This window comes from Salminus brasiliensis, chromosome 11 (assembly GCF_030463535.1).
Source record: "Salminus brasiliensis chromosome 11, fSalBra1.hap2, whole genome shotgun sequence".
Taxonomy (NCBI): Eukaryota; Metazoa; Chordata; class Actinopteri; order Characiformes; family Bryconidae; genus Salminus; species Salminus brasiliensis.
In genome coordinates, this window is record NC_132888.1 from 19,506,207 (window position 1) to 19,532,066 (window position 25,860).

The 25,860-nt window shown below is 40.9% G+C and overlaps 2 protein-coding genes across 3 annotated transcripts in view; one reads left to right on the forward strand and one right to left on the reverse strand.

The window, feature by feature from the left end:
• Nucleotides 1–96: 96 nt before the first annotated feature.
• On the forward strand, nucleotides 97–6,568 carry drc12 (dynein regulatory complex subunit 12 homolog). Its single transcript, XM_072692118.1, has 6 exons — nucleotides 97–199; nucleotides 309–380; nucleotides 2,436–2,555; nucleotides 2,681–2,773; nucleotides 4,450–4,580; nucleotides 4,869–6,568. The coding sequence occupies exons 1-6, from the start codon at nucleotides 139–141 to the stop codon at nucleotides 4,995–4,997; spliced, it is 606 nt and encodes a 201-aa protein (XP_072548219.1). The 5' UTR covers nucleotides 97–138; the 3' UTR covers nucleotides 4,998–6,568.
• Nucleotides 6,569–13,176: 6,608 nt separating this feature from the next.
• Nucleotides 13,177–25,860, reverse strand: part of grik4 (glutamate receptor, ionotropic, kainate 4) — a 510,448-nt gene continuing 497,764 nt past the window's right edge. For both annotated transcript variants that reach the window (XM_072692120.1, XM_072692119.1), the window contains exons 18-22: nucleotides 25,197–25,362; nucleotides 24,492–24,717; nucleotides 24,027–24,155; nucleotides 23,809–23,927; nucleotides 13,177–17,428 (exon numbers count right to left, since the gene is read on the reverse strand). In XM_072692120.1, coding sequence (XP_072548221.1) covers nucleotides 17,042–17,428; nucleotides 23,809–23,927; nucleotides 24,027–24,155; nucleotides 24,492–24,717; nucleotides 25,197–25,362 — 1,027 coding nt within the window. In that variant the 3' untranslated portion in view covers nucleotides 13,177–17,041. The remainder of the gene's footprint in view (nucleotides 17,429–23,808; nucleotides 23,928–24,026; nucleotides 24,156–24,491; nucleotides 24,718–25,196; nucleotides 25,363–25,860) is intronic.

Sequence of the window (25,860 nt, forward strand, 5' to 3'; positions counted from 1 at the left end):
CTTCTCCTAGCGGTTACGTAGAGCGGTGGAACTGCTCTTACAGGAAGATGATTGGCTAAGCCGTCCCACCGGCGTAACCTCGCAACCGGACTCAAGTCGAGTGGACTCCGTTTAAACGGGCTTTAGAAGAACAACAACATGCCTCCAAAGAAACGCAAAGGAAAAGCTAAAAAATCCAAAAAGAGCAAAACGGACCGAGGTTTTAGTGTTAGAATATATAATCTGAGTGTAAACTGAACTAGTTTTGAGTGTGGAGACTGACTCTCTCTCTCTCTCTCTCTCTCTCTCTCTCTCTCTCTCTCTCTCAGTCGTAGGCGATGAACTTGCTGACAAGTATCGTAGAAGTGTGTTGGACGTGGCTGTCTTAAAAGACCACCTTGGTAAGGTACCCCCCCCCCCCCAAAAAAAAAAAAAAAAGTAGCCTAACAATTATTTAAAAAAGAAAATAGCTCATAAAGATTAATATATTAGTATAAAATTTGTATAAAAACAAAGCTATAAATTAAAAAAAGTATTTTCTGTGATTATATTTATACACTGCATATTATATACACTAACCCTAACCGAACCCTGGTCTTGGAGGACCCCCGGCCCTGCACATTTTTGTGTTTTCCAACACACCAGATCCAGCTAATCAGCTAATGAACGAGCCCTTCCTGAGCTGAAGGTGGTGTGTTTGTGCAGGTAGCAGGGTTGCAAACCACTGACATACACCACCAGTTCAGTATTTGGACACACTTGATTTAATGTGTTTTTCATAATCTTAAGGACTTCTTATCTAAAGGTGTTATCCTTTAATGCTTGACATTTGTGTTTAGGGCAAATATAAACAGTGAAATTGATATGAACTTCTTTCCAAAGCATTACTTTAAACATCTCTCCTCCACTACGTGTTTTTAGGTAGCTGATAGCATGTGATCCATTACAAGGTATTCTGGTGATGAAATCCCTGGATTTCCTCCTCAATTTTCCCACCATGTGCACAGTTTGCTAATCATTTATATCAGAATATTCAGGGTATATTTAGAAACCTACATGGTGGAATAGCATACGTTTTGAAGGTAGCGTTACCAACCACAGTTCTCCATAATTCAGTCATTATAGTTTACAGTCTTATGCAAAATGTGGGGCCTATTTGATCAAATGTTTTGTTGGTTAAATACGTTCTTCTAAGCACACTTTTCTGCATATGACAGCACATTTGTAAGGTACAGTTACTTTTTTTAAAAGCTATATTTAATATATTGCAAAAATAAATAAAAAAAGCAAGTGTGGAATGTGCAAAATAAATTTTTGTCATCAGTATGTTAAACCTAGTAAGTTTATATGAATAGTGAATAAGGTAGCTGTGGTCTAAAGACTTAAGACTGGGCAGGTCACTGGTTCAGTCCCTCTGACTGGTTGGGAGAGTGAAAGTGCTTCATCCTCCTCAACGTTTATGGCGGAGGTGCCCTTAAGCAAGGCCCCAAACCCCTAATTGCTCCCCAGGTGCTAAGCTGGCTGCCCATTGCTCCGAGTGTGTGTTCTCGTTGGCTTATTCACTAGTGTGAGTGTTCGCTGCCATGAATTAATGAGTTAAATTCCACTATGCTGCTGTGCAACGGCTATAAAGTGTGGATTCCCCTCCGGTCACTGTCTGTGAGGAGTTTGGACCTTATAGGCAAGTCTGTTCCCTCGGCGGCCAACTTTGCAAATGGCAGTGGGCATTTATTTCCAGTCACAAGAGACCAGACTCCCATATCTGTTAATGGAGAGATACCAAAATACTCAAAACAAGAAGGTCTAACTGAATTACTGTTTCAAAAATAAATAAATAAATAAATGGGGGTAGGAATGGGATACGTGAGTAGTTTCTGACTAAAAGAATCAACAAAACATGTAATATGACCAGGGGTGCCCAGCCTTTTGCATTAATAAAGCAAAAATAAAGTTAATAAAGTCATCCAGAGTGATTTGGTGTGAATATGGTTCATAGTAGAGAACCTTACCTTCTTCAGATCAGTTATCAAAGACCATTCAACATCTTTATGTACAGTATCTAGACAGTATCTTTATAACTAGTTTGTATGTATGTATTTAAGTATGTATGTGTGTTTGTGGGTGTTGGGGTGGATGTGGAGGTGATATTTGGGGGGCATATTTGGGTCATGTCCTAAATACCAAGCTTTTTCTGGTTCTTTTTCATGGCGTGGACAGTGACCCAAAATAAAGTACTCAGGTAAGCAGGTAACTAAAGTCCCAGGTAACATACCTCATCATTAAGTCGACCAGTCTGGTGAAGAGTGTGTGCCCTGCAGAGAATTCAGGACCTGGACTTTAATGATGAGTCCTATCCTAAGTGTTGAAATGCAGAACCAAACATAAGCTGCTGTTTAAATACTCCTTAATCACTCATGGTATTACTTTTCTCATGAGTGGCCCATGCTTTTATCTAGCGCTAAAGACAGATGTGGCTCACCAGGCGATGTCAATGAGAGATGATCTGAAGTACCAGATAAGAGACTTGAAGCAGACGCTTTCGCAAGAGAAGCTAGACAAGATGGATATCACTGCGGGTGTGTAATATGTATGCTTCATATATTGCCCTTATGACAGTGTGTGACCTGTGCTTAAGTCTTTTTAAATACATTTGACATGATTTATGGTATTTTTTTATTTTATGCTCTGTCTTCCTCATCAGATCTCAACCGTCAGTATAAAGCTTTACAAATGGACCTGGGAGCTAAAGTGGAACAATTAGAAACAAGGGTGTTAATGCTTCAGAAACAGCTTGGTGAGTCCAGCCACTGATACAGTTTAAGGCTTTTTTCTTCCTCTTTTAAAAACATTTTTTACCCATTTTACTCCCTAATTTTAGAAAGCCAATTACTCAAACCACTCAGTAGTACTTATCCCCCAATCACATGTAATGCCCCTGACACTGGGAGAGTGAGGATTGGTACATGTCTTTATCCGACACGTGCAACCAGCCACTGCCTCTTTTCAACTGCTGCCAATGCAACGTCACCAGGCAACCAACGCGCTCAGAAGAAAGCACAGGAAACCCAGCTCTTATGCATCGACTAGCAGACACCTGTGGTGGCCAGCATCACACTGAACTGATGCGGGGAGAGAGCATGAGCCATTTATTCACCCAGAGAGAGCAAGTCCAATTGTGCTGTCTCTGGCTCCGGCTGCTGGTGGCAGGCAGCATGACCTGTACTGACTGTAATAATTGTTGTCTGTTCCATAGGTATTTAAACAGTGACACAAACACTCATTTGGTTTCTGTACAAAAACAAGGTCTGTGTATATAATGTCTCCATGTTCACAGGCTCAAAAGTATTTGGACAAACAAACCAAACGCTGCATTAGATGCTTTTACATACACTATATGTTGAAATGCTTGTGGATACACATGCACACACACACAGCATGTCTAGTCCATGTAGACAAGTACTGCCAATAGAATAGGACTCTGGAGCAGATAAACATGGACCTGTTGGCACCATGCCTAATGCCAAGCGTGGGCTGGAGCAGTAAAAAAGCCCCTAGTACTGAGCTGTGGAGCAGTAGAACTGTGTTCTCTGGAATGATGGTGCTCCATCCAATATCTTTGTGATGAGTTGGGGAGTTGGGAAGTTGTATATCGCTGTATACAATCAAACCTCACAGTAGTGCTCCAAACTCTAGTAGAAAGCCATCCCTGCACAGTTACTCCAACAAAAGCAGCATCAACATTTTATTGCAGTAATCTTGATTTTGGAAGAAACAATGAACGAGGAGGTGTCCCAATACTAGTGTAGTGTACATGATCATGCCATAACAGCGCCTCTATCATGTTTGACAGATGATGTGGTGTTGCTTTAGATCTCAAACCCTTCACTTCCTTCTCTATACCAACGTTGTTTAGCTTTCATCTGTCTGAAGAATCTTATTGCAGAACTGAGCAGGACTTTTAGATGGTTCTATCAGTCTAATCTGAGCTTTCTGTTCTTGAGTGTTACCAGCGGTTTACATCATGAAGTAAACCCTCTGTATTTACTTTCATGGATGTGTCTCTTTATCGTAGACTTTGACAGTGATACGCCTGCCTCCTTGGAGTGTTCTTGACATGACTAAATGCTAATACTATGCGAGTGTGAAAGGTTTTTTTTTTCACAGGGGAAAGAATTCTGCATTTATCTACTTCAGTTGTCTTCCACGACCATAACATCATCCAGATTCTTTAAAATTGTTAACAGTGCATAAAAAATAACATTTCCTTTTGTTTTTAACAACATGGGCCCTCTAAGTCTGTAGAAACTATACAATTGACTGATGTAACAATGACCGAAGTCATTGTCCAGCAGCAGGCTAGATGGTAGACTTTAGCTAGTGAAATGTACAGTAAAATGTTATAGGGTGGGGTGGGGGGGCTCTCCTTGCCAATTCATGGTAGTCTAACTGTGATGTGTTTGGTTTGATTAGATCAGTGTCAGGCTGATTTAAAGACAGAAAGAGAGCAGCGAGAACGGACGGAGAACGAGAAAGATGCCCAGATCGCTGACCTGCAGAGCAAACTGGACAACATGGAGACGGAATATGAAAAAATCCTACATGTAAGTAACACCAGCAAATATCACAGCATCAGAATTGGCTAAAGGGCAAGAGTGTACCTTCCACTGCTGCTCATTGGAATTTGAAATCCATAGAAATAATGATCTCTCTTACTGACATAATGGTATTACACCGTTCCGAATGATTGACAGACACATTATTCATCTTAGCAGTCTAGAAGCTTGGTTTTCTGCTTCTTTTGCGGTGCTTGGTATTTAAAACAAAGACTATAAAAAAAGCACTATTCCCTTTTATAAGCACCTACCAATTAATTTGATTGAATTTTACAGGGCTGTTTGGACAGTTTGCTCTCTCATTTAGCTGAAGCTCGGAGACACTGGGAGGACGAGAGCTTGGATATTCATCAAGAGTTCAAGGACATGCTTACTGAGCTGGGGTTAAACCCACAATACATATAAGGCAGACAATTTTGGAAAATCACTACCACAAAACCAGAAGTACTCAATTCTAAAATCATTGATTAAAAAAAACAGAGGGATTTGATGTGAAACGCAATAATGGAAATTTTAAATCACCAGAAAGTTATATATGTATATGAATATATACACACCTATATAAACATAACATAACCGTGTAATATTGAGTATGTCCCCCTTGCACAGTCACAACAATCTGACCATTTAAGGGATGGACTCCATAAGATCTCTAAAGGTGTCCTGTGGTATCTGGCACCAAAACATTACCAACATATCCTGTAAGTGAGGTGGGGCCTCCATGGATCATATCTTGAGCTTTAGGTGCCCATGACCCTGTTCACCAGCTCACCAGTTCTCCTTTCATGGAGCACTTTTAGTAGGTACTGACCACTGCATACCAGAAAAACCCTGCCTGACCTGCCTGTTGTTTTGGAGATGTTCTGACACAGTCAGCTGGCCATCAAAATTTGGTCCTTGTTAGAGTGGCTCAGATTCTTATGATTACCCATTTTTCTTGCTTATAACAGTAATCACCCTTAATAACTGATTATTGAATTTCTGATTAATATATCAAACTAAATGTCTGCAGCTTATGGTCTGCACCTGGTTCTAATTTTAGTTGTGTGTGTGTGTGTTTTGGGGGGGGGGGTCTAATTTTTCCTCACAGGAAAATAGTATTTTTATTCATTATGTTTAATATATATATAATATTGTTTCTTTTGTTATATGTGTTTAGTTATAAAACCTCCTTCTCCCAATATTGTTCAAATAAAGATCAAATATTCATATGTTTAAAAAAGACAACGGTGTTCATGGGGTGTCCTACCATCTGTGAGATGTGTCTACACCTTGATTGGAGTTCACCAGTGGTAAATTGATTGGACATGATTGTTGTGTGGAGGCACAGTGTAGGAGCTTCAAAAAATGAGATTCATGCTGTGGGGCTGTTGTTTTTTCAGTGGTTGGGTTGAGGCAAAGCTGAATGGAGCCAAGTACAGACATAGTCTTAATGCAAACCTGATCCAGAGAGCTCAGGACCTCAGACTGGGCCGAATGTTTACCTTCTAACAAGACAATGGCCCTAAGCACACAGCCAAGACAAAACAGGAGGGGCTTAAGGACAACAATTAGGGAATACTTATTTTAATGCAAGATTTGTTTTTCCTCTTTAATACATTTGCAAAAATCTCTATAATTCTATTTTCACTATGGGGTGAAAGGAGGGGGGGACTTTTTATTTATGTAATGTAAAATAATTCATATTTAGAAGCTTTAATGTGCAGCAATCTCTTCAGATACCTGGTTTTATTCACTACCACTGTGAACACTGTCAGTCTTTTAAACTAAACCACTCTGAATCCAAACCAGTGAATTAGTGGAGGTCCTCCTGTATTACTCTCATTCATCAAATAATCCATGGAACACTCATTTACTAATATAACATCCCTAATTAATAAATGTAATAATTAGATTTAACACTGTCCACACATTTTAACATCCTTTTGTCTAGGCATTGTAGTGTGTTTATTTGGGGGGGGGGGGGGTCTCAGCAAATTTCAGGCCATTATCATGTTTCATTATCAGGTGACTGAAGTATGATACAGAAAATCTGTGTTGTGTGGTTCTTGGCAATTCCGTTGTCATGATGCAAAGCTGCAGAAACATGGATGGCACGATCATGAAAAAGCTGTATAGCAAAATTATCATTAGTAATGTTGCATTCGTTTTATCTTATGCAACCTTTTGAAATGGAATATTTGATCAGTAGATTAGGATTTCCCAGCTTCTGCACGTAGAGCTTATGGAAGCGAGCAGTGATTAGATCAGGAGAAGGTGTTATCAGTACGCAGTACGGGCAAGTAAAGGACAAAGGAGATGAGCCTCAGAACAGACATCAATAGTGGAAATTTGAAACAATGAGTAATGCTAATGCTTCGCCATAGTCTCCAGTCCAGAATGTTCCTCCACTCGCAGTGCAGTTGAGTCGAGAGCCAGTAGGTGTCTCTGTTGGTTCAGTTTTAATTTCCCTCTCCACCTGCGCTATATTGTCCTTGTGTTGAATCTGCTTGACACCCACGACTTTGTTCCATTATGATGAATAGCTGTTAATAAAAAAATACATAAAAAAGTAAAATCCCTTCCTTTTATTGTTGGTTTTTGTCCACACATTTAAAAACACATGCAAAAAAGCTCACTGGTTGTCATTTGTGAGATTTATTCACTCTTGGTGAATTTCACTGTGCCTACAGACTGACTTCACTTGGGTTTGACTAACAAAACCAGAGGGGTTCAACTGAAAAGCCACGGCCCTGAATTCAGAGTGCTTTTTTTCTTCCGACACAAGTGCTTAATGACAGATGAATTGAATCAGGTTTGTTTAATGAGGCAGAATGCTAATCTCTGCAGAGCTGTGGTCCTTCTGAGCTGGACTTCAAAGCTACATGTGAGCTGATCTCAGTTCAGAGGTTCTTGTAATCTTGTAGTTGTAATTTGGGGGTGGGGGGTTACTTGGAAAATGAATCGTGGCCAAACAAAAAAAAAAGACAGCAGAAAATTAAAAATGAACTGCAGCATGAATGTATATAGATTTAAGTCGCTGGAGGAAAGGCAGATACAGCAGAGTATAGCTGAGAGTGAGAGATGTGACCTCAAGGTGAAGTAAACCTAAGCTAGCTAAGTACGGCAGAGTATAGCTGAGAGTGAGAGATGTGACCTCAAGGTGAAGTAAACTTAGCTAGCTAAGTACGGCAGAGTATAGCTGAGAGTGAGAGATGTGACCTCAAGGTGAAGTAAACTTAAGCTAGCTAAGTACGGCAGAGTATAGCTGAGAGTGAGAGATGTGACCTCAAGGTGAAGTAAACTTAAGCTAGTTAAGTACGGCAGAGTATAGCTGAGAGTGAGAGATGTGACCTCAAGGTGAAGTAAACTTAAGCTAGCTAAGTACGGCAGAGTATAGCTGAGAGTGAGAGATGTGATCTCAAGGTGAAGTAAACTTAAGCTAGCTAGTGCGAAAATAAATCATTTGAGATGACAATTAAACATGTTTATTGTTATTGCAGAGGCTTACCAGTGAGTTACTGAGAACCGCCAAAAGAATCCCAGCTCCAGTTCAAGGGTGGGGTGCTGGGTTCAAGCACTGTTTGACTGTTTGAATTTCACTACTTTGATGATTTAAATCAGGTGTGTTTTTAGGGGTGGGTAATACCCAAGTGTAAATACTTGCTGTATTTACTGTAAGTATTGTTAGTGTATTTTCTCAAGAATTTAACAGAATACTTGTTCTTTTACTGAATAATATTTCAAAGAGCAAAAAAACACATTTACCTTCAAAGTCCTTCTAGTCAGTCTAAAATATTCAATGAAATTCATGTGAATGTAAAAAATAAATTCCCACCAATATGTTCATTAATACCAGTACAGTGCATTATTTATTACATATGGAATGAGTGCAGAAGGCCTAGGTTCCCCAAAGCATTTTAGTTGTTTAAGCTCATTTTAACTGGTAGAGAGAGAGAGTGTTTAGTGTTAAGGTCTCTCGATCAATTAAGAATCATCTTTCTGTCTATGGAGAGTTTGGTCTGTTCTCTTTGGCCCACACAGGTTTTCTCCAGGTACTTCAGTTACCTCCCAAACGTACATGCTAGGTAAATGGTTGGTAGACTTCTGGACCACTGCAACACTGCAAACTTTCACTTTAATTGGGTGAGATGTAGACACAGTACTCTCACTTTCATTAAGGTGCAGTCTCTCAGGACGTTCTCTCTAGTGGTTCTCTCTAGACTGTGCTGGATTGTGGTGCGCCAGGAGCAGAGCCAGGTCTCTCCGTATGATCCATTGCTGTGTAATGGTTGTTAATGATGTCTCGTGTAACACAGGCACCAGAAACCCTTTCATTTCTGTTCTAATAGATCTGAAAATGGATTTTCACTTTGGGGCACAGAATCTTGAAACTGACCAAATTCTGCTACTCTGACCTCTCTGTCCTTTACAACACAGCTGTTTGGTTTTCCCTCCACATCTTGCTTGACTGTTTTCTGGAGACACTGTCTCCGCTGTGCCAGTCATGTCTCTTGTTCGTCTGGCTTGTGGGCAATCAATGTTTCCCCATCTGAGGGTTATTGATCAGAGCAAGACCGAAGAGAAAAGACACCAAACAAAGCAAACAAATAACTTTTTTTTTCTGTGACGGACCTGATGTCAAGCTATTTCTTTTGTCTTGTCGATTCAAACATGAGACAGAATACTAAAGTGGACAATATCTTACCTTTCACACGGCATGCCGACTCCACAATCACTGTAAAAGCAGACTGAAGGCACCCTCCAGTGCTAATCCACTGTCCGCTACAAGACCTCCATCTCGCCTGGATGGACACTGAGACTGCAATAAGAATGTAGCTGGCAGGAGAACTTTTTAAATCCAAGTTAGCCGTTTGTTCCTGCTGAATCAAATACACAGAGTTGAGATAAGACGGGATTTACCACAGTTTTTCTTCACATGTGGTGTGTAAAACCTACACTCACTTCACTCGGGTCCACAAGCACCCTACATTTTCAGACTTCCACAATTGGTTTCAACTATGATTGCTCAGACTATTTTAATACATTATTCTTTAGCTCTTTAGCATCTTATTTTAAGATGAAATCTAAACACCATTTTTGTTATACTGATGCAGCTGTTATTAACATCTTAACAGTCTTAACAGTTCTTGATGAAGGTTTAAAAAATGGTCCAAAACTACTAAAATCTCAATTACAGTGCAGTACATTAAAACTAAGCTTGGCTAAGCTAAGCAAAGCATTTTCTGTTTCGTATAGTTTCCATTTCAGAGCTACAAAGTTTGGTTTCAACAGTGATGATACATCGATTTGCTAGCTTGGAAACCAGTCTTGGTATCAAATGTACCAAGTGTACCAGTGTTTTTATTTTTTTATTTATTTTTTTATTTTGCACAGATTTAACTGAATAATGGGGAAAAAGAACATATTGCATTGTTTATAATAAGCTATAAAATGCAGTGTAACAAAAATCATTTTATACATTTTCTAAGAACATTTAAGGACTTATATTTGAAAACTTACTTTTTTCCTCAAGAATTGATTTCAAGAAAAATAGGCTTGAATATGACGGATGATATCTTCCTAAAAAATTCTTAATTTTGTTCTTGAGAAAAGTCCTAGCAAACACAGTCTGATTCATATGTGATATAGTTTGGAAACTATGGAAAAGTTTTGGTACCAGATATACTAAATGAGATCTGCAAAGGTGTCTGAATTATATAAATTGTGGAATCTGATTGGTTGCCCACCACTTGTCTGGTAGTCTAAAGTCCCAGCCACATCTTTACATCCTGTTTGTCACACATTGCTTAAATCTAGTCTTGGACTGAGTATCAAAACCAGTGGAAATTCTTTCAGCCCTGGCTAATCTCTGTTCGTGAAAATGGCCCTCAGGTGGCACTGATTTATCAGCTGTGGTTCCTAATGGTGCACTGCTTCCAGGGTATTCATACTAAAGGTACAGTAGAAAACACTGGAGGCTGTTTCTCCTTTAACCCCCTGAAACCTAGATTTATTATTCAGTTGTTAAAAAAAGTGACTATTGTGAATTATTTGGTAACCAGGGTTCTATTTTGGGGCCTAAAAAATGGATGTTGATAGTAATGTAGTCATAAGAGTAACAACGTGTGGCTATACATACAGGTTAGGGTCCAAAGTGTTAAAGAGCATTGCACAGACTGTATTATTCGGTAGCCCTACAGCACTACTGGCTTTATCCTCTCTGTAAAATGTGTGTGAATGAGTGTCAGTGTTTTACACAACTAGTCCTAATAAGGCCAAGGGCACTTTTGCATCTCTTATTTTCCCCACTCTAGAGCCATTACTAACTATTACTAACTTTGCACCCATTTAACAGGGAAGGCTGTGGTAAATGGAGCGGATACAAACTATTCCACAGTCTTTATAGTTTCTCCCTTCTTCAAATGTTCTATTTGGTGACAACTCGTGAATGACTTTACATTCGGTCCCATCTTTTATTCTAGGAAGTCTGAACTTCAAACAACCAACCAAGTCAAAGGGCTGCACATCTACAGCGATTCCCATTTTAAATAACGGTTCCATTCATGACTGATGCATTAGGAGCTTGATGTAAGACCCCCTTTAGTCTGAAGTTTCTACAAAGTTGTAAGACTGATTAGCAGTCTGCATAGGTGAAAGGGGACTGTATTGAGATGTCTGATATCATGGCAAATATGTGTGCACAGAGAAAGCAATGGAGTTGTGGGACAAATGGAATTAACCCTGAAACTAATCAGAACTGAAGTGGGAGAATGAAGGCCTTCTTGTGGGAGGAGGCGTGAGCTAATTTAGGAGATGATTGGATTGTACGTTTGATGATTCATGGCCTTGTCCACGGAGACACGTCCATCTTTTGTGATTACACGCCTGATCCTGGCAGTTCACACTCATTACTATCAAACCACCACAGAGCTGGACATTACAAGCTGTGTTAAGAGACTTTTGTAGGGACACCGAAATAGGAATTGTGGGCAGTGATCGATATCTGATGTTCTGCACAAGAAAATTATTCTAGTTTTTCATTATGAATGATGTTATCAGCTAAAGAATTTGTATGAAAAGTCGAATCTGTGAAATCTTAGTATTTTATTATTTCTTTGAGTGTTTGGTGTGTCCTTCAGTTTTAATGACAGGGAGCACTTGAGCTGTATAGACTTCACAGGTTTGTGCAAAAGCCTCTGATGAGTGGATCAGATCCACCCGAGAGTCGTTTGACTCTTTAACAGAAGAGATAAGACTGAAGAAATATCTGACCTTTTTGTAAAAGGGTGCTAACATGATCAGAGAACGGTGGACTTTGGCTTGGCTAAAGACTGGGTTGGCTTTCCTGTGGTCTGCGTAAGGAACAGGACCCCAGTACACTGTTGGTATAGTGTGTGAGTAAGGGTGTGACGTTTGTTCGACACGGAGTTGGACTAAAAAGCAGAGTTATATAAGGGGCTTGAGGGCCAGGAGGGGAAGTTTGGGGTGTGGTCCTCCTCCCAAAATTCAGTTATGTCTCATAAGTCTCCACTCATTTCTAAATGATTAGAAATTCACACTTTCTAATTTGAATATTTGAAGTATTCCAAATTCTATACCTTTATTTACTGGTTAAAATAATAATAATAAAAAAACATACTTCTTGATGTGGTCATTTGAAGCTAAGATTTATTCTCTTAGTCTAGCCTAGCTTACGTTTACTTCACCTTGAGGTCACATCTCTCATGCTCAGCTATACTCTGCTGTTCTTAGCCACTTTAGCTGCCAATACAGATGATGCTACATAAACATTTCATTACTATCCTGCAAAAATCCTGTATTGTTTTTTGTTTTTTTTGTTTTTGGACATAACGTGAATCTGGCAGTTGCTCTTTGCGCTGAATGGAACAACAGAAATGCTCCAAATTGACTTCCATTGACTGAATTAGTGAAGGTTACTTATATCGCACTTTTCGAACACTCAAGGACACATAAGCAACACAACCTTTACACTCAACACACAACCAACACACCTTGGTGACAAGTGGCAGTGTATTCCCATCCACCTGCAGAACTGCAACAAGCACTAGGAGGACAGAGTGCCAATTCATATCTGGACATTCAGACATACATTCATTCACACACATACAATTTTAGAATTTTCACCTGATCAAAACCCCTGTGGACACAGGGAGAACATAGAAACACCGCACAGATAGGGACTTAAACCCAAGACCCCAATGCTGTGAGGCAAATGTGCTGACCACCAAGCCACTGTGCCACCCAGGAGTTAACAAGGCTTTTTTTTCTTCATCTTTTGTAAAGTTGCTAATTTGAGAAGCAAGGGTTTTGTGTGACAATGATAAGTGATTTATAATCTACCAGTATTAGCTGAATGGTGTGCCATAACATGGCAATGGAGTGCTCTTCAGAAGTTTAGTACATATCAGTTTAAAATATGGGTCAAATCTAAATATCTGATCCTTTGCTGCAGATCACTTTAAATGATCATTCTTAAAGCAGTCACCTGCAGTGTATGACTCCCATATCATTGTGCACCCATGCATTTTGCTTTAGAAAACATGTCGTGTTTTTGGTGGGAAACCAAATAATGGACTAGATGTTTTTAAAAATGTATTTTATAGTGGAATAAAAATGACAACATAAGAAAATAAAGCATATAAAACATAGCAGCCAAATCCTGCCATTCCACACAAGCTTTCCCAGTGATGGTCTTTGGAATTCCTATGTGCGTTCACGCCCCTTTCCGCTCTCCCTATCATTTCTTCCTGTCAAATTAATTGGCAATCGTATTTCAAGCTTGGCTGATTTAACATTCTTGGGTGAGCATTCGCCGGTCAAAACCCTGACATGGAGAGCAGTCAAGTGGCATCTAAGTCGCATCTGTCCTTGCTGCTTTCGCAAAGACGCTTCCACTTCCAACATCTTCCGATTTCTGTGAGCAAATTCATTTATGTTCCATTACCCATACAATAAACATGTCACACACAGATTGTGCAAGGTCGTTCACGCAACTGGGGCACACCTGTACACACAGCCCTCCGCTGCTCGCGGTGTTCCACCGCACACGGCAGTTCCTGCACCAGCACTGGGAAACCTTGTTGGTGCCGACTCTATTTACACACCTAGAAGTAGAATGTTTACAGAGAGGACTAAGTGCACACACACTGTAGCCTTCACATGATCCGTGACAGAACTTTAAACTGTACAGCTTAATATTACATTCTCTCTGCTTATCTCCGCTGATAGATCCAAGCTTCATGAGAATTCAGAGAGGGACAGTCCAGCCAACATATAAAGCCTTTGTGGATCTCCAGTAGTCTTCAATAACAAGGTCAATCTCTCCAAGAACAAAACGCACCTCCATTTATTATTGATAGATGTGAAATACCAGGCCGAAGTCATCGTCATTAAAAAACCAACAAACAAACAAAAAAAAAACCTCAAGAAAAATGTAAGAAAATCAGACTCTGGCAACTCTTGAAATATATGTACTGCAGTAACTGCAGTATAAAATTGATTGTTGGTGTGGGGTGAAGGGGGATGTCATTCAGCTAAATTAAATAAACACTGATCAGCCGTAACATTAAAACCTAATATTGCCTGCCTAATATTGTGTCTGTCCCCCTGGTGCCACCAAAGCAAGTCTCCTCCTGTTCAGGCATACACTCCACAAGACCCCTGATGGCGTCCTGTGATTTCTGGCACCCAAGATGTTAGCATCAGATCCTTTAAGTCCTGGGGTGGTGGGGTGGGGCCTCCATGGATCGCATCAATGAGCCTTGGATGCCCATGACACTGTCAGCGGTCAGCGGTTTTGGTAGGTACTGACCACTGCATACCATAAATCCCCCAAAAGACCTGCCTGATGTTTCGGACATGCTCTGATCCAGTACTCCAGCCATCACAATTTGTCTCTTGTCACAGGGGCTCAGATTCTGATGCTTGCCCATTTTTTCCTGCTTCCAAAACATCACCTCCAGGTGACTGTTCACTTGCTGTGTGGTTTTAATGTTATGACTGATGGGTGTAATTTTGATGGAATCATTTGGACATTTGGTATCATCTTGTTGTGGTACTGTTAAAAGTAAAAGGGCCCCCATATCTCAACATCTCACTTCTGGGAAAGCAAAAGTCCTTTGTTGACTAAATTTATGGACATGAATGTTGAAACCTGAATAATTCCTGTTTAGGAGCTTATGTTAGGAGCTTTATTTGAAGGAACACTTGGTGCTTAATTAAGATCTTGTTTTTCATTTAGTAAAGCCCAAATTAGACACAAAGGTTTCTTCATAGTGCATTCAGCTTTCGCTCATTATGTATTTGTACCTAAGTTGAGGTCAGTTGTTTAAAATGTAGTAGTAATTATGCACAATAAACAGTGTAAATGTAAATGACTGAGCATTAAATGATCTTTTCTATATTTGCATCTCATTAGTGTATAATTGGCAACATTTCTTTCCTTTAGGTTCTGTGTTGTGACCTCTGGAGTTGTTGCTTTCAAGTTTAATAGAGCTAAACACATTTTCAAGTCAATTTGCACTTCATTATCTTAAGTAAGAATCAAAAACAGGCAAGCTGTGAATATAGTTATCTGGTTAAATTGAACTCTTGTCTGGGCGTCTTAAACCTTTTTGGCATCATGAACAGAAATTGAAGTTGTGTTGTTGGTAGAAATGGACAGTTCTCTGGTCACCGACCCCCTTCCTCCTGCAGAAGTATCTTTCTGCAGCTTTCACCTCCAACCCAAATCTCACACATCCCAGTTAGCTAATCAAGCACTTCTGAAGGCAGTAAATAGACAGAACAGGTGGGTGGCCTGGGTTTGAAGCTAAAGTGTGTAGGATGGTAGATCTACAGGAGAATGGTTGGTGACCATTGCTCTAAAGCAGTAAACTCCCTGACTAAACGTCCATGACTAAGTCATGTTACCTGGGACACAACCTTGCTCAATAAGTTGTATAACAAGGTCTTAAGGTGTTTATAATGCATTATAACAGCGAACAACACCATAATTAGTGATGTGTACACAGCAGATCTTTAGTTACGTAATAATACAAATCAAAATGAATAAAGCTTAATGATTCTGAACACAGCATTTCTAGTGTGTCTAGTGTGGGCTTATCTGAAGATCTTAGTTAAGCTCCAGTAAATGTTCCTTAAATTGTACACGTAAAGAAATTCTACTTGGGCCGACCTTACAGGGCTGTGGTGACCTATGGATTGAGCATCATGATGAGCTTTCTAATACCTGTTGAGGGTGATGACATGTCCTCTTTTTAGGACTCCTCTAAAATGTTTTGTGCTACTTGAAATAATATTGTTCCCCTGACACTGTGTCTACTGTACGCTCTTAAGCCCATAGACCCATGTTATGTGCAAAGACTGCCATTGAAACCGTGCTGTTGATTGAGGAACATGTCATCTCCCCTTTTATGTGCCCTTCAGGGAATGAGTGGAGACTCAACAATGTTGAACTTCAGACAGTAAGACTGCAAGATTTACAGGTTCTAATTGGCATTAGCAGCTAAAATGCTGTTACCTGCTGGCATGGCACCAGAGAAGGATGTAAATGAACATGATTTTCACTTTCACAGCCATGTGAAATGCTACAAATATTGTCAAAAGCTTTCATCTGTCAGCTAGAACCTTTCATTCTGCTGTCTTATGTCATGCTTGAACAACAAAACCAGGACACCTTTCTAGTATAAGCTGAAGCCATTTTCCAAATATCATTGATTCAGGATTGGAAATTTCAGGGCAAGATATCAGACTAGGGGAAGAAAATCTCTTGTACTCTTCATTCACCGACATTGAAAACCTTCTGACATGCACATCAAACCTCCAGGAAATATCTTTTAAAATCTTCTTTTTTTTAATAATAGAATATCACTATAATTAAAAACAGACCATTGTGGTTTTGTGTTTGAGTTCTCTTTGTTGTCATATTCTCAAGGCCATGATGCTGAAACAGCACAAAAATCAATACAAAGTTTATTTGGCACTTAAAAAAAAACGGGTTCTGGAACACGATGGTGTGAAAAGTCCTTCTCTGCAGCTCCCCCATGTAAGGAATGCCTCTCTGCTGGCCCAAGGAAATAAAATGAGGACTTATGAGTTGTTAATAGCCATTATAATATACTGCTGTCACAACCAAAGGAGGAATAATTTAAAAATGAAATCAACAGCACGGAAAAAAAGAGGAAAAAATACTGCATAGTACAAAGCCCCTCTGCTTGTTTGCTCCAAAAACCTCCATTCGGGGCAGACGACAGAGAGGGCAGTGTATACAGGGATCCAGAGCCCTTCCGGAGAAGGGTTGTGAAATACAAACACATCCACGCATGGGGAGTTCTGATGTGTAGAGTCTATCTTAGGCTCCACGGTTTGTGTGAGTACCGTGTTCTGCAGTTATGCTCCCGCCCCATTCAGTTCTGGAATGTGGAGGCGGGACTTCCGGCGGCTGGTTATTCAGGTTCACTGCTGTTGGTGGTTTTCTCCCATTCCATGCTGTCCTCGCTGTGCGTGGGTGAGGCCCCTGGTGGGCCTGCTGGACGCACACGCAGTCCTTGGAAGCGGCGGCACTCAGGACAAATCCGGATGTGGCTGCAGCCGCGTGCTGCCAGGGCCGCCTCCTGCACCAGTCTGTGGGGGAGGGGCTCGGGCAGGCCTGTACCCGTGCACAGCTTGCCATTGCTTAAGCTGGCAGCTGCAGCCCGCGCCCGCCGTTCCTCCAGGGCCAGGGGCCGCGGCCGCAGAGACGAGGAACCTCCACGCCGCCGCCGCAGCTGCAGGCTGTCCCGGCACAGCACGATGCCCTGCAGCTCCCGCAGCATCTCCTCGCACACCGACAGCTGGGAAACATGTACACAGGAGGACACAGAGAAGGAAGGAGAGAGAGAGAGAGAGAAAGAGAGAGGAAAGAGAAAGAGGCCAGGGGGTCTCACTGATACACTGCACGCTGCAGGCAGCACAGCCAGCACACTGTTCAGAATAATAGACCAGCTACAATGAGCCTAATGTGACTGACAGGCTGCCCAGAAAGCTAAGTGAAGGTGCACAGAAAGGCTTACAACTTAAACTCTGACTAGGCCAAAACATCTGTTAGAGGAACAGTCTGAACAAATCTGAAACACACATGATGCGTATTTAATGGCTGAAATGTAATTCAAAGTGGTCATGTGAAACACACTATGGTAGAAAAAAGATTATATATATATTTAACTATACAGAACGTTTGACAAATCAGTGGAATTCCCATTCAAAGTGAGGCTGTCAGGCTATTACAGGTTTATAATAGTTTAGTACCAAGGCTACAAAGCTTTGAGGACAGACATCCAATTCCATGATGCAAACCACAATCTTAAATCAATGCAAAGGTAGCTAAGAACCTATTTTCAGATAATGTGATTGCATGTCGTTATGTGCCATACAAATTTTTTTTATTATATTTCATAATTACATCTTGAAGCTCAGACCCCCAAGAAGTAATTATTGAAATGTAGAGCTTTTCTGAGGTCTTGAACTGTGTGTAAGAGTCATGCCTGCCCCTGTTGTCATGTCTGCCTTTGTTTGTTTCTGTTTGTGTCTTGCCTGTCCTAGCCTCTCCTATCCATTAGTGTTTCCACCAGTGTCTCCTTTGTAGCCACGCCCCCTTGTTAGTCCCAGGTGTTTCTCAGCAGTCGTCCCTTGTCTGGTCTTGTGCATGTGTGTGAGAAGATGTTCCTGTTGCGTTCACGGCCATGTCAGTTCACGGTTTGTAGATCTGCCCTGTTTATGGGATTTTTATGGGAGTTTATTTAGTAAGCTTTGCTTGTTTGGTTTCTGTTTGTTCTGTTTTCTTGTCTGGCATTAAATTATCCTGCGAGTACGTCCGCCTCTGTCTGGTGACAAACCGTGAGAGTAAGTGTGGTATGCCTGAGAAGGCCAGCACACAATCAGTTAGACGGTGTCCCTAGAATACAGAAGATACTGCCTGATCCTGAAAGGGTATCTTGAGAACTGTAATAATTTAGAAAGAGAACTTTGTACAAAGAGACTGCAAAAGGAACTAGTTTCAGAAAGGAAAAGTAGGTCAGGTGGTAGCAAGTTCAAGTGTCTGTGCTGAAGGATTCAATTGGGTTGCTGGAATTTAGCCTAAACAGGTGAACAGGTGGTCTTCTCAGGTTGGCCTGTTTGACCTGCACTTATAGTGCGCTGCTGTTAAAGAGTTGTGAGATCATGGTCATGATGCTGGAACTAGCTGTTGGATGTCAACTGCACATAAAGAGTTTGTGAGGAATATGCTCCAGGCTAGGGCATTTAGATGCTGCTTTCATCACAGCAGGAGGACGTGATAGCTGTTGATTAATCCCAGGGGATGTGAATCACTCCGCCTGTTCATTCAAACCGCTGATGGCCAAGAAGGCCATTGATGATAAAGGGATGCATTTCCCACAGGGTCAATCAGTAAGGTCCTTTTAATACAAGTCTGGGCTCAAAGGAGCATGAGCCCAACTGAAGGTCCTTGGGGGCAAACATGAGCCAAGAATGAAGGTGAGAGATGAAGAGAAAGAGATGAAAGAGTACCTCTATAGTACAAGACAAGCAGTTTGGCCATATTCAGGTAGTGCACTGAAATTAGCTAATGTCAAGGTTATGTGGTTGATCTTAGCCCACAGAATGGAGGAAATCCAGCAGAGTGTAGGGGTCCATCACCTTCTGGCAAACTTGGAGACGGTGAAAACTATAGAAGTATGTGGGATAGAACACCTATTGGGATGGGGGCTGAAGAGATGGACATTAGGTGGCATAGCAGGAGGGCCGGGAGAGAGTGATCTTGACCACAGCAGTGCAGTAGCCAGGCTGGGAAAACGGTCAGGATGAAAGGGGAAGATGAATGAGTGTGCCTAGCCTAAGTTGTTGCCTAGGCAAAGAGTAGATGGTGGTATTCATAAAAAAACTACCAGAAAGTAGACTGCAAAGTACTGGAGAAGCAGGTGTTGGTATGAGTGTAAGTCAAGTCAGTGGAAGGTCAAGGCCAAGGGGGTCTGGCAACAGGGTACCTGGAACACCACGAATTGACTGTGTAGGAGGTGGAGCTTCGGAATCCCTTAGCACACTTTAGATGCTCGGTGAATTCGTAACTTATATTTATTCAACTAATATTAATTCAATTTAAGTTCTACTAAACCCTAAACCTAGATCTAACTCTTACTGTACTCCTAATTATTTTTTATCAGATTAGTTAACAATTTGAACTTTTCCAGATTCTAGATAATCTACAGAGGGAGTGTATTGTCCAACTAAATAAAAAAATTAAATGGGATTAAATGTGAACCATGCTTATGTAATCATTTATGCAGCTATTCTTCAGGTGAATGAAGTTTGAGAACTCTGGCTTCACTTGAAAATGTTTACTGAACACTAAATAATGCTTATTTCACCAATCAGTTTGCATCATGTTAATGGAAGCCTGTTATTTGTCACATTTTATGGAATTATGGAAAGAAATATGGAAACCAATATATATATATATATATATATATATATATATATATATATATATATATATATACATATATATACATATATATATATATATATATATATATATATAAAGAAAATAAATAATCCTGCACACCTGATATTTTGTCAAACTATTCCTTTAACTTTTAAAATACTCATACAGTTCTTTTACACAACCTTTATAAAGGTACATCATGTGATTGCTAAGACATCTAGACTGCAGTGCATACAGGAGAAGCTGTATGTGAGTCTCTAGGGGTGAAATTTGTGGCAGGTTTCAGCTCAGGTTACTATCAAAAAATCAGTTCTACACATCCTTCTTCTTATTCCAAACATAGTTAATCAATCAAGACAGGTTTGGTGATCAGTGCTTTGTGCTGGAGCTAGAAGGCTAATGCAGCTAACACATAAATATATTTTAGGGCAACTTCGTGTCAACAGTACTAGCAGATGTCCTGAAGACTTTATTTACTTTTGTCCATTTTATAGATGACAGTATTTTATAGATGACAGTATAGATGACAGTATAGATGACAGTATTTTATAGATGACAGTATAGATGACAGTATTTTATAGATGACAGCACATACAGTGTAATAAACCACATAATCCAGTCTATTTGAGATTATATAACAACTACATACAGTAATTGTGTGATGATTTAGATGGGTAGTTAGCATTCCACATTGCTAACTGATGGCTATATGCTTCCGTTACTTGTTATAGTAATACTGAAAGACAGCAATGTAAGACTACATGACACCAATATAAGCCTTTAATGACGACTGACAAACTTACATAAACATTCCCAAGGATTATTCCAACAAGTGTTTGTTGTTGTAAAGGATGTGTTTATTAGTTCTGATGCCATTTCACCTCAGAAAGTCTAATGACAACTGATGTTTTTATGGAATAAGTTTCCAAAAAAAGCTTTTTTTTACCTCAGATTTATCTCAGGTGTCATTAATGGTTTATGTAGGTGTTGTGTAGCCTTACAAATGTTACCTTTTTGTAAAGTATTACCTGTTTTACTTCTATTAGCCTTTTAGCTCCATGGCAAGACACAAACCTCAGGCATTAAACATGTCGCCTATATCTGGATATAATGATAGAATGTAAATTTGACTTTTCAACTATCATGTTAACTGCAGCTATAGGTGGAGGTGGGAGGTGGAAAGTGGCAGTGCTAATCATACTCTACACTACTAATCATTTCAAAATCACAGTAACCTGTTACAGCAATGGACACACTGCCTGCTCTTTCCTGGAATACCGAATGACCACACACACACATTCCCCTAACTCCCCCACACAAACACTCAAAACACACACACACACTCAAAACACACTTTAGCAGGAACTAGCAAGCAAACACGTTACACAGACAATGACAAAAACACAGCAAAAACTTTCATACATGTTCTACCAGCCTGTGTATCAGAGCATTGGCATTATGCCTGTGTTCTGCTCCTGCCTGAACAGCCTGAAAGCACTGACACATCGCCAAGTGCTGCAAGTTTCTGAGTTTCTTATTGATTATTGATTGCTTTTTACTGCTAACTGTTTTATATGCATGAACCTATTGTCTAATTGGAATTTGTCAGGCCCATAAGTATTTGGACAGTGATACATTTTTGTAATTTTGTCTGTGTACACCACCTCAGTGGATTTATAATGAGGCAATCGAGATGGAGTTGAAGTGGAGATGTTGGGCTTTACTTCACGAGGTTTTACAAACACATTGCATGAACTATTTTACAGCCATTTTTACACAATCCCTCCATTCTCACTGGATGGACAAACTAACAATAATTAACATAAGGATTATTTTTAATGCTGGGATTCAAAGCCTTTGCAGCCAATGACTGCCTGCAGTCTAGAACTCATTGACATCATTAAAAATACTGAGTTTCCTCCCCTGAGATGCTTTGCCAGGCCTTTACTGCAGCCACCTTTAGTTGCTATGTTCATGGGTCTTTCTGTACTGCCTTCAGTTTTGTCTTCAGTAAAGAACATCATGCTCAGTTGGGCTGTGGTCGGTTGACCGACTGCTATTTAAGAACATTCCATTTCTTTGCTTTGAGAAGTTCTTGGGTAGCTTTCACAGTATTCTTGGATCATTATCCATATATACTGTAAAGCACCGCCTTATCAGAAATGTATTGAATGTAAACAGAAAGTATAGATCAGTACACTTGAGAAGTCACCCTGCTACTTCTATTAGCAGTCACATTAACACAGATGACTCAGTTCCACTGGCAGCCATACATGCCCATGCCATGGCAGTGCCTCCACCATGACTGACAAATGAAGTGGAATGCTTCAGATCATGAACCCTCCCAGTCTTTCCAAAACAGTTTTTTTCAGGTCTAGACTGATGGTTCAAATGACTTCTAAGTAGTCTAATCTGTCTGTCTGGTCTTTCGTGTTAATAGTAGTTTGTATAATGAGGTAAACATTCAATGCATTCCTTCTTGTTAAAAATCAACCAGACTGTTCTTTCAGCCACTTCTAAAATTTTAGCTATCTCTCTGATGAGCTGGTTTTGTATTATCAGTGTAAAAAAGGTCACTTTCACTTGCATACTGACCTTTTTGGGCCACATATTAGGACTTCCAATGAACACCTATCAAATGCAAATTGAACTCTCCAGACCCTGTCTGGAATCAACTCCAGACCCATTATCTCCTTAAACAGGACATATCTGGCCATGATACTGCTAATCAGTCTTTTGTCCAATTATTCTGAGCCTGTGAAGATGGAGGGACTATGCAAAGTCCTAATCAGTTAATGCAATATTTTGTTAAACAATTTTGTTTCATTTCAAAAGGTGGAATAAAAAGACAAAGTTACAAAAAAACATATGTATCAACTGTCCAAATACTTACGAACCTGACTGTATAAACTGAGAGTGCTTTGAAATGTGATGGAGAAACAAGTGGGCCTTTCAAGTTTGTGATTATAGCTTAGCATGCTGAGTCAGAATGATAGTCAACTGGAACAGAAAGGAAATACAGTAAAAAGAGACCTAAACCTAATTAAACAGGGTAATTAAACAGCTCTTATCCACATTCAGCTCACTTCAATTCAGATGCAGCAGACAGATGGTTACAGGATGGACCGGCAGAAGCCCACAGTCTGACACTCAGCCTATTTCCCCCTCCCTCACATATGTTCAAACTTATGGTAACAAAAGCACATTCACATATGGTGTCTAGCCTCAACACTGCAACTGTTTAAAAAAAATCAATTTTTAACTTGATCAACATGTATTCAGCCCCTTACATGCATATGCACCCCCCACAAAGAAGTCACATGTCTTGGGGTTCTACTGGGACATTCTGAAGTTTTATTTAGCAAAAGAAAAGGGTTAACTTTAAAACACAGTAAAATCACAGTGTTTTCTTGAGCACAATCCAATCTGACACATCAAACACACAATAATACAAGAGCTTATACATTCATAATATGTCAGATGTTAAAGTTGACTCTAAAATCTGCACTTTTAAGAAATAAAGGGGCGATAATCACCCCCCTAAGGACTACCTGTGGAGCTGGTACAGGCCATTGGAGACCAGTGGACCTGTGTGAGGTATACTCTTTGGTGTTTGTGCTGTAAGGCTGGAGGGCTGGGTGGGGCTGGACAGGGGGAAAAGGCTCAGGAAGGGAGACGTGTGGATGGGGAGAAGGACATAAAGCAGAGGCAGGTAAAATAGCCCTCTCTCACCTCTGTTCCCGGAGTCTGGCGTAGCATCCACACAAACTCCAGCACAGCCATGAAGATAGCTACTAACAGACCACACACCAGCACCACGAAGATTCCACCGATGTTCTCCATGCCAAGGCCTGTAGAGCAAACATATACAAATGGCAACAAGTTACATAACAACTGAGAGCACCATGCACATGATAATACGGATGTAGAATTTAGTCAGAGCACTTCACCTTTGGCTCGATGGTCCTCTTCTTTTGGACACTTGCCACCATCCCACCATTTCCTTTTGAGGATCTCCAGACGGTTCTCTTCCTGCAGTCTGAGAATGGCCAGATCAAACTCATCCCGGTACACTGAGCCTGCACAAACAGCGAAAGTGGTGAGAGACAAATCGACGCTAATCGCACCTTAATGATCTTAGACCCACTCCATTCTGAGAGAACAGTTCATTACGGATTCTGTTAATGCAGTAGTTCTCAATCCTGGACTATTGTTTTCCTGCCAGCGCTTACACGCTTGGTTCAAGTTAATCAGTAAAATGTGAAGGGCACAGGTACTGCAAAAGCAAGACTGGAGAAGCCAGTGCTACTCTAAGATCATCTCTGACTCACCATAAAGTTCCCTGACTTCAAAGAACACTGCAGTAAACATGAAGCGAACAGTTAAGATCACATTGCCAAAGCTAGGAACCTCACCCAGAGGCATGCCAATGCCATAGCCCTTGGTGTCTAGCAGGCCCCCTATCTGCGTGAGGTTGCAGTTGCGCTGCCGGTAGTATTCGTTCATGGTGCTCTCCAGCAAGTAGGCATAGTTGGAGTTCAGCACCCGGGCGATGCCCTCCTCCGTGCTCTTCACAAACACACTGGGCTGCTTAGAGTGCATGAAGTTCCACATGCGCTGATACGTCTGGTAACGGGAGTTCTGATCAGAGAAACAAGAATGAGTTAGCACATCTTCACGCCCAGTAACAGAAACATGAGAAATGAATGGCTCTCTGATGTTTCTGCAGCCTCCACTTCAGGGACCAGCATGCTTGTATATTCACTGAAGCTTGTACATTCAAGCAGCATGACTGATGTAACTAATCAAAGACGAGATGATGCGCTGACAGTCTGGAGTGGGTGTGATGGAGCAGGGCTTGCATGGATGTGTCAACTAGGCAGAGCTCCATGAGGAAGCAGGTAAAGAGGCACAGAGCCTTAGAAATCATCACAGCAAGAGTCCGAGGAGCTCTCAGAAGGGGGGCAAAGATATTGAATGGCAATGACATTAAGCCAGCAAACAGATAAAGACTGAGCAGGTAAGAGCAGTGGTGACACGTCCGATAAGCCCGCTGACATGCCATCGATTTTCGGGGAGCTTTGGCAGCATTCGTGTCTTTGCCCTTGGAGACGGCTTACCTGGAAGAAGGTCATGGTGGAGCCACCGTGCATGGTGCCGTATTCGATGGCCGTCTGGTCTGCCAGGTCGTCCACAGACTCTATGGGCACCTCCATCCTCTGCACAGTGAGGAAGGCGGCCAGGTTGGCCGTGTAGGAAGAGATGATGATCAAGGTGAAGGCCCACCTGAATGCCAACAGAGGATAAAACGAATGGGAAAAGGAATTCTGGAGATCAGCCTCAGCCATGCTGTGGATAAAAACATTACATGCCGGTTTGCCAGAACCAGATTAAGCTTAATCCTTGAGGAAAATTGAATTTGCAGAGATGCCACAACATTGGCATTGCCAGGCTCAATCCATGGTCATGAAACCAGACCAACATCCTAGCGTGAGATTGGAACCTGAATGGAATGAGAGGACTAAAAAACAACCCTGACTGCTGCATGTTTGTATGAATACTCCTATCTTCCTTTTACTCTCCACTGACTTTGCTGTGCAGTGATCTGAAAGGTCCATATAAATGACAGCACAATAACATGGTAGGAAAACAGACAGGCAGAGCGAAGGCATGGCTGTATTGCTTTCATCTACCATGTCTATTACTTACAGACCACTGGCCACTGGGGTCAGAGGAGACAGTAGGAGGGGGATTCTGTGTGGGTTAGAATGTGTGTACTCTCAC

Bases quoted from the DNA above. Each gene is read 5' to 3' on its own strand.
- drc12 (XM_072692118.1), top strand. From the start codon at position 139: ATGCCTCCAAAGAAACGCAAAGGAAAAGCTAAAAAATCCAAAAAGAGC. The intron at 200-308 runs GTTTTAGTGTTA...TCTCTCTCTCAG, and splicing joins AAAGAGCAAAACGGACCGAG to TCGTAGGCGATGAACTTGCT. The intron at 381-2,435 runs GTAAGGTACCCC...GCTTTTATCTAG, and splicing joins TGTCTTAAAAGACCACCTTG to CGCTAAAGACAGATGTGGCT.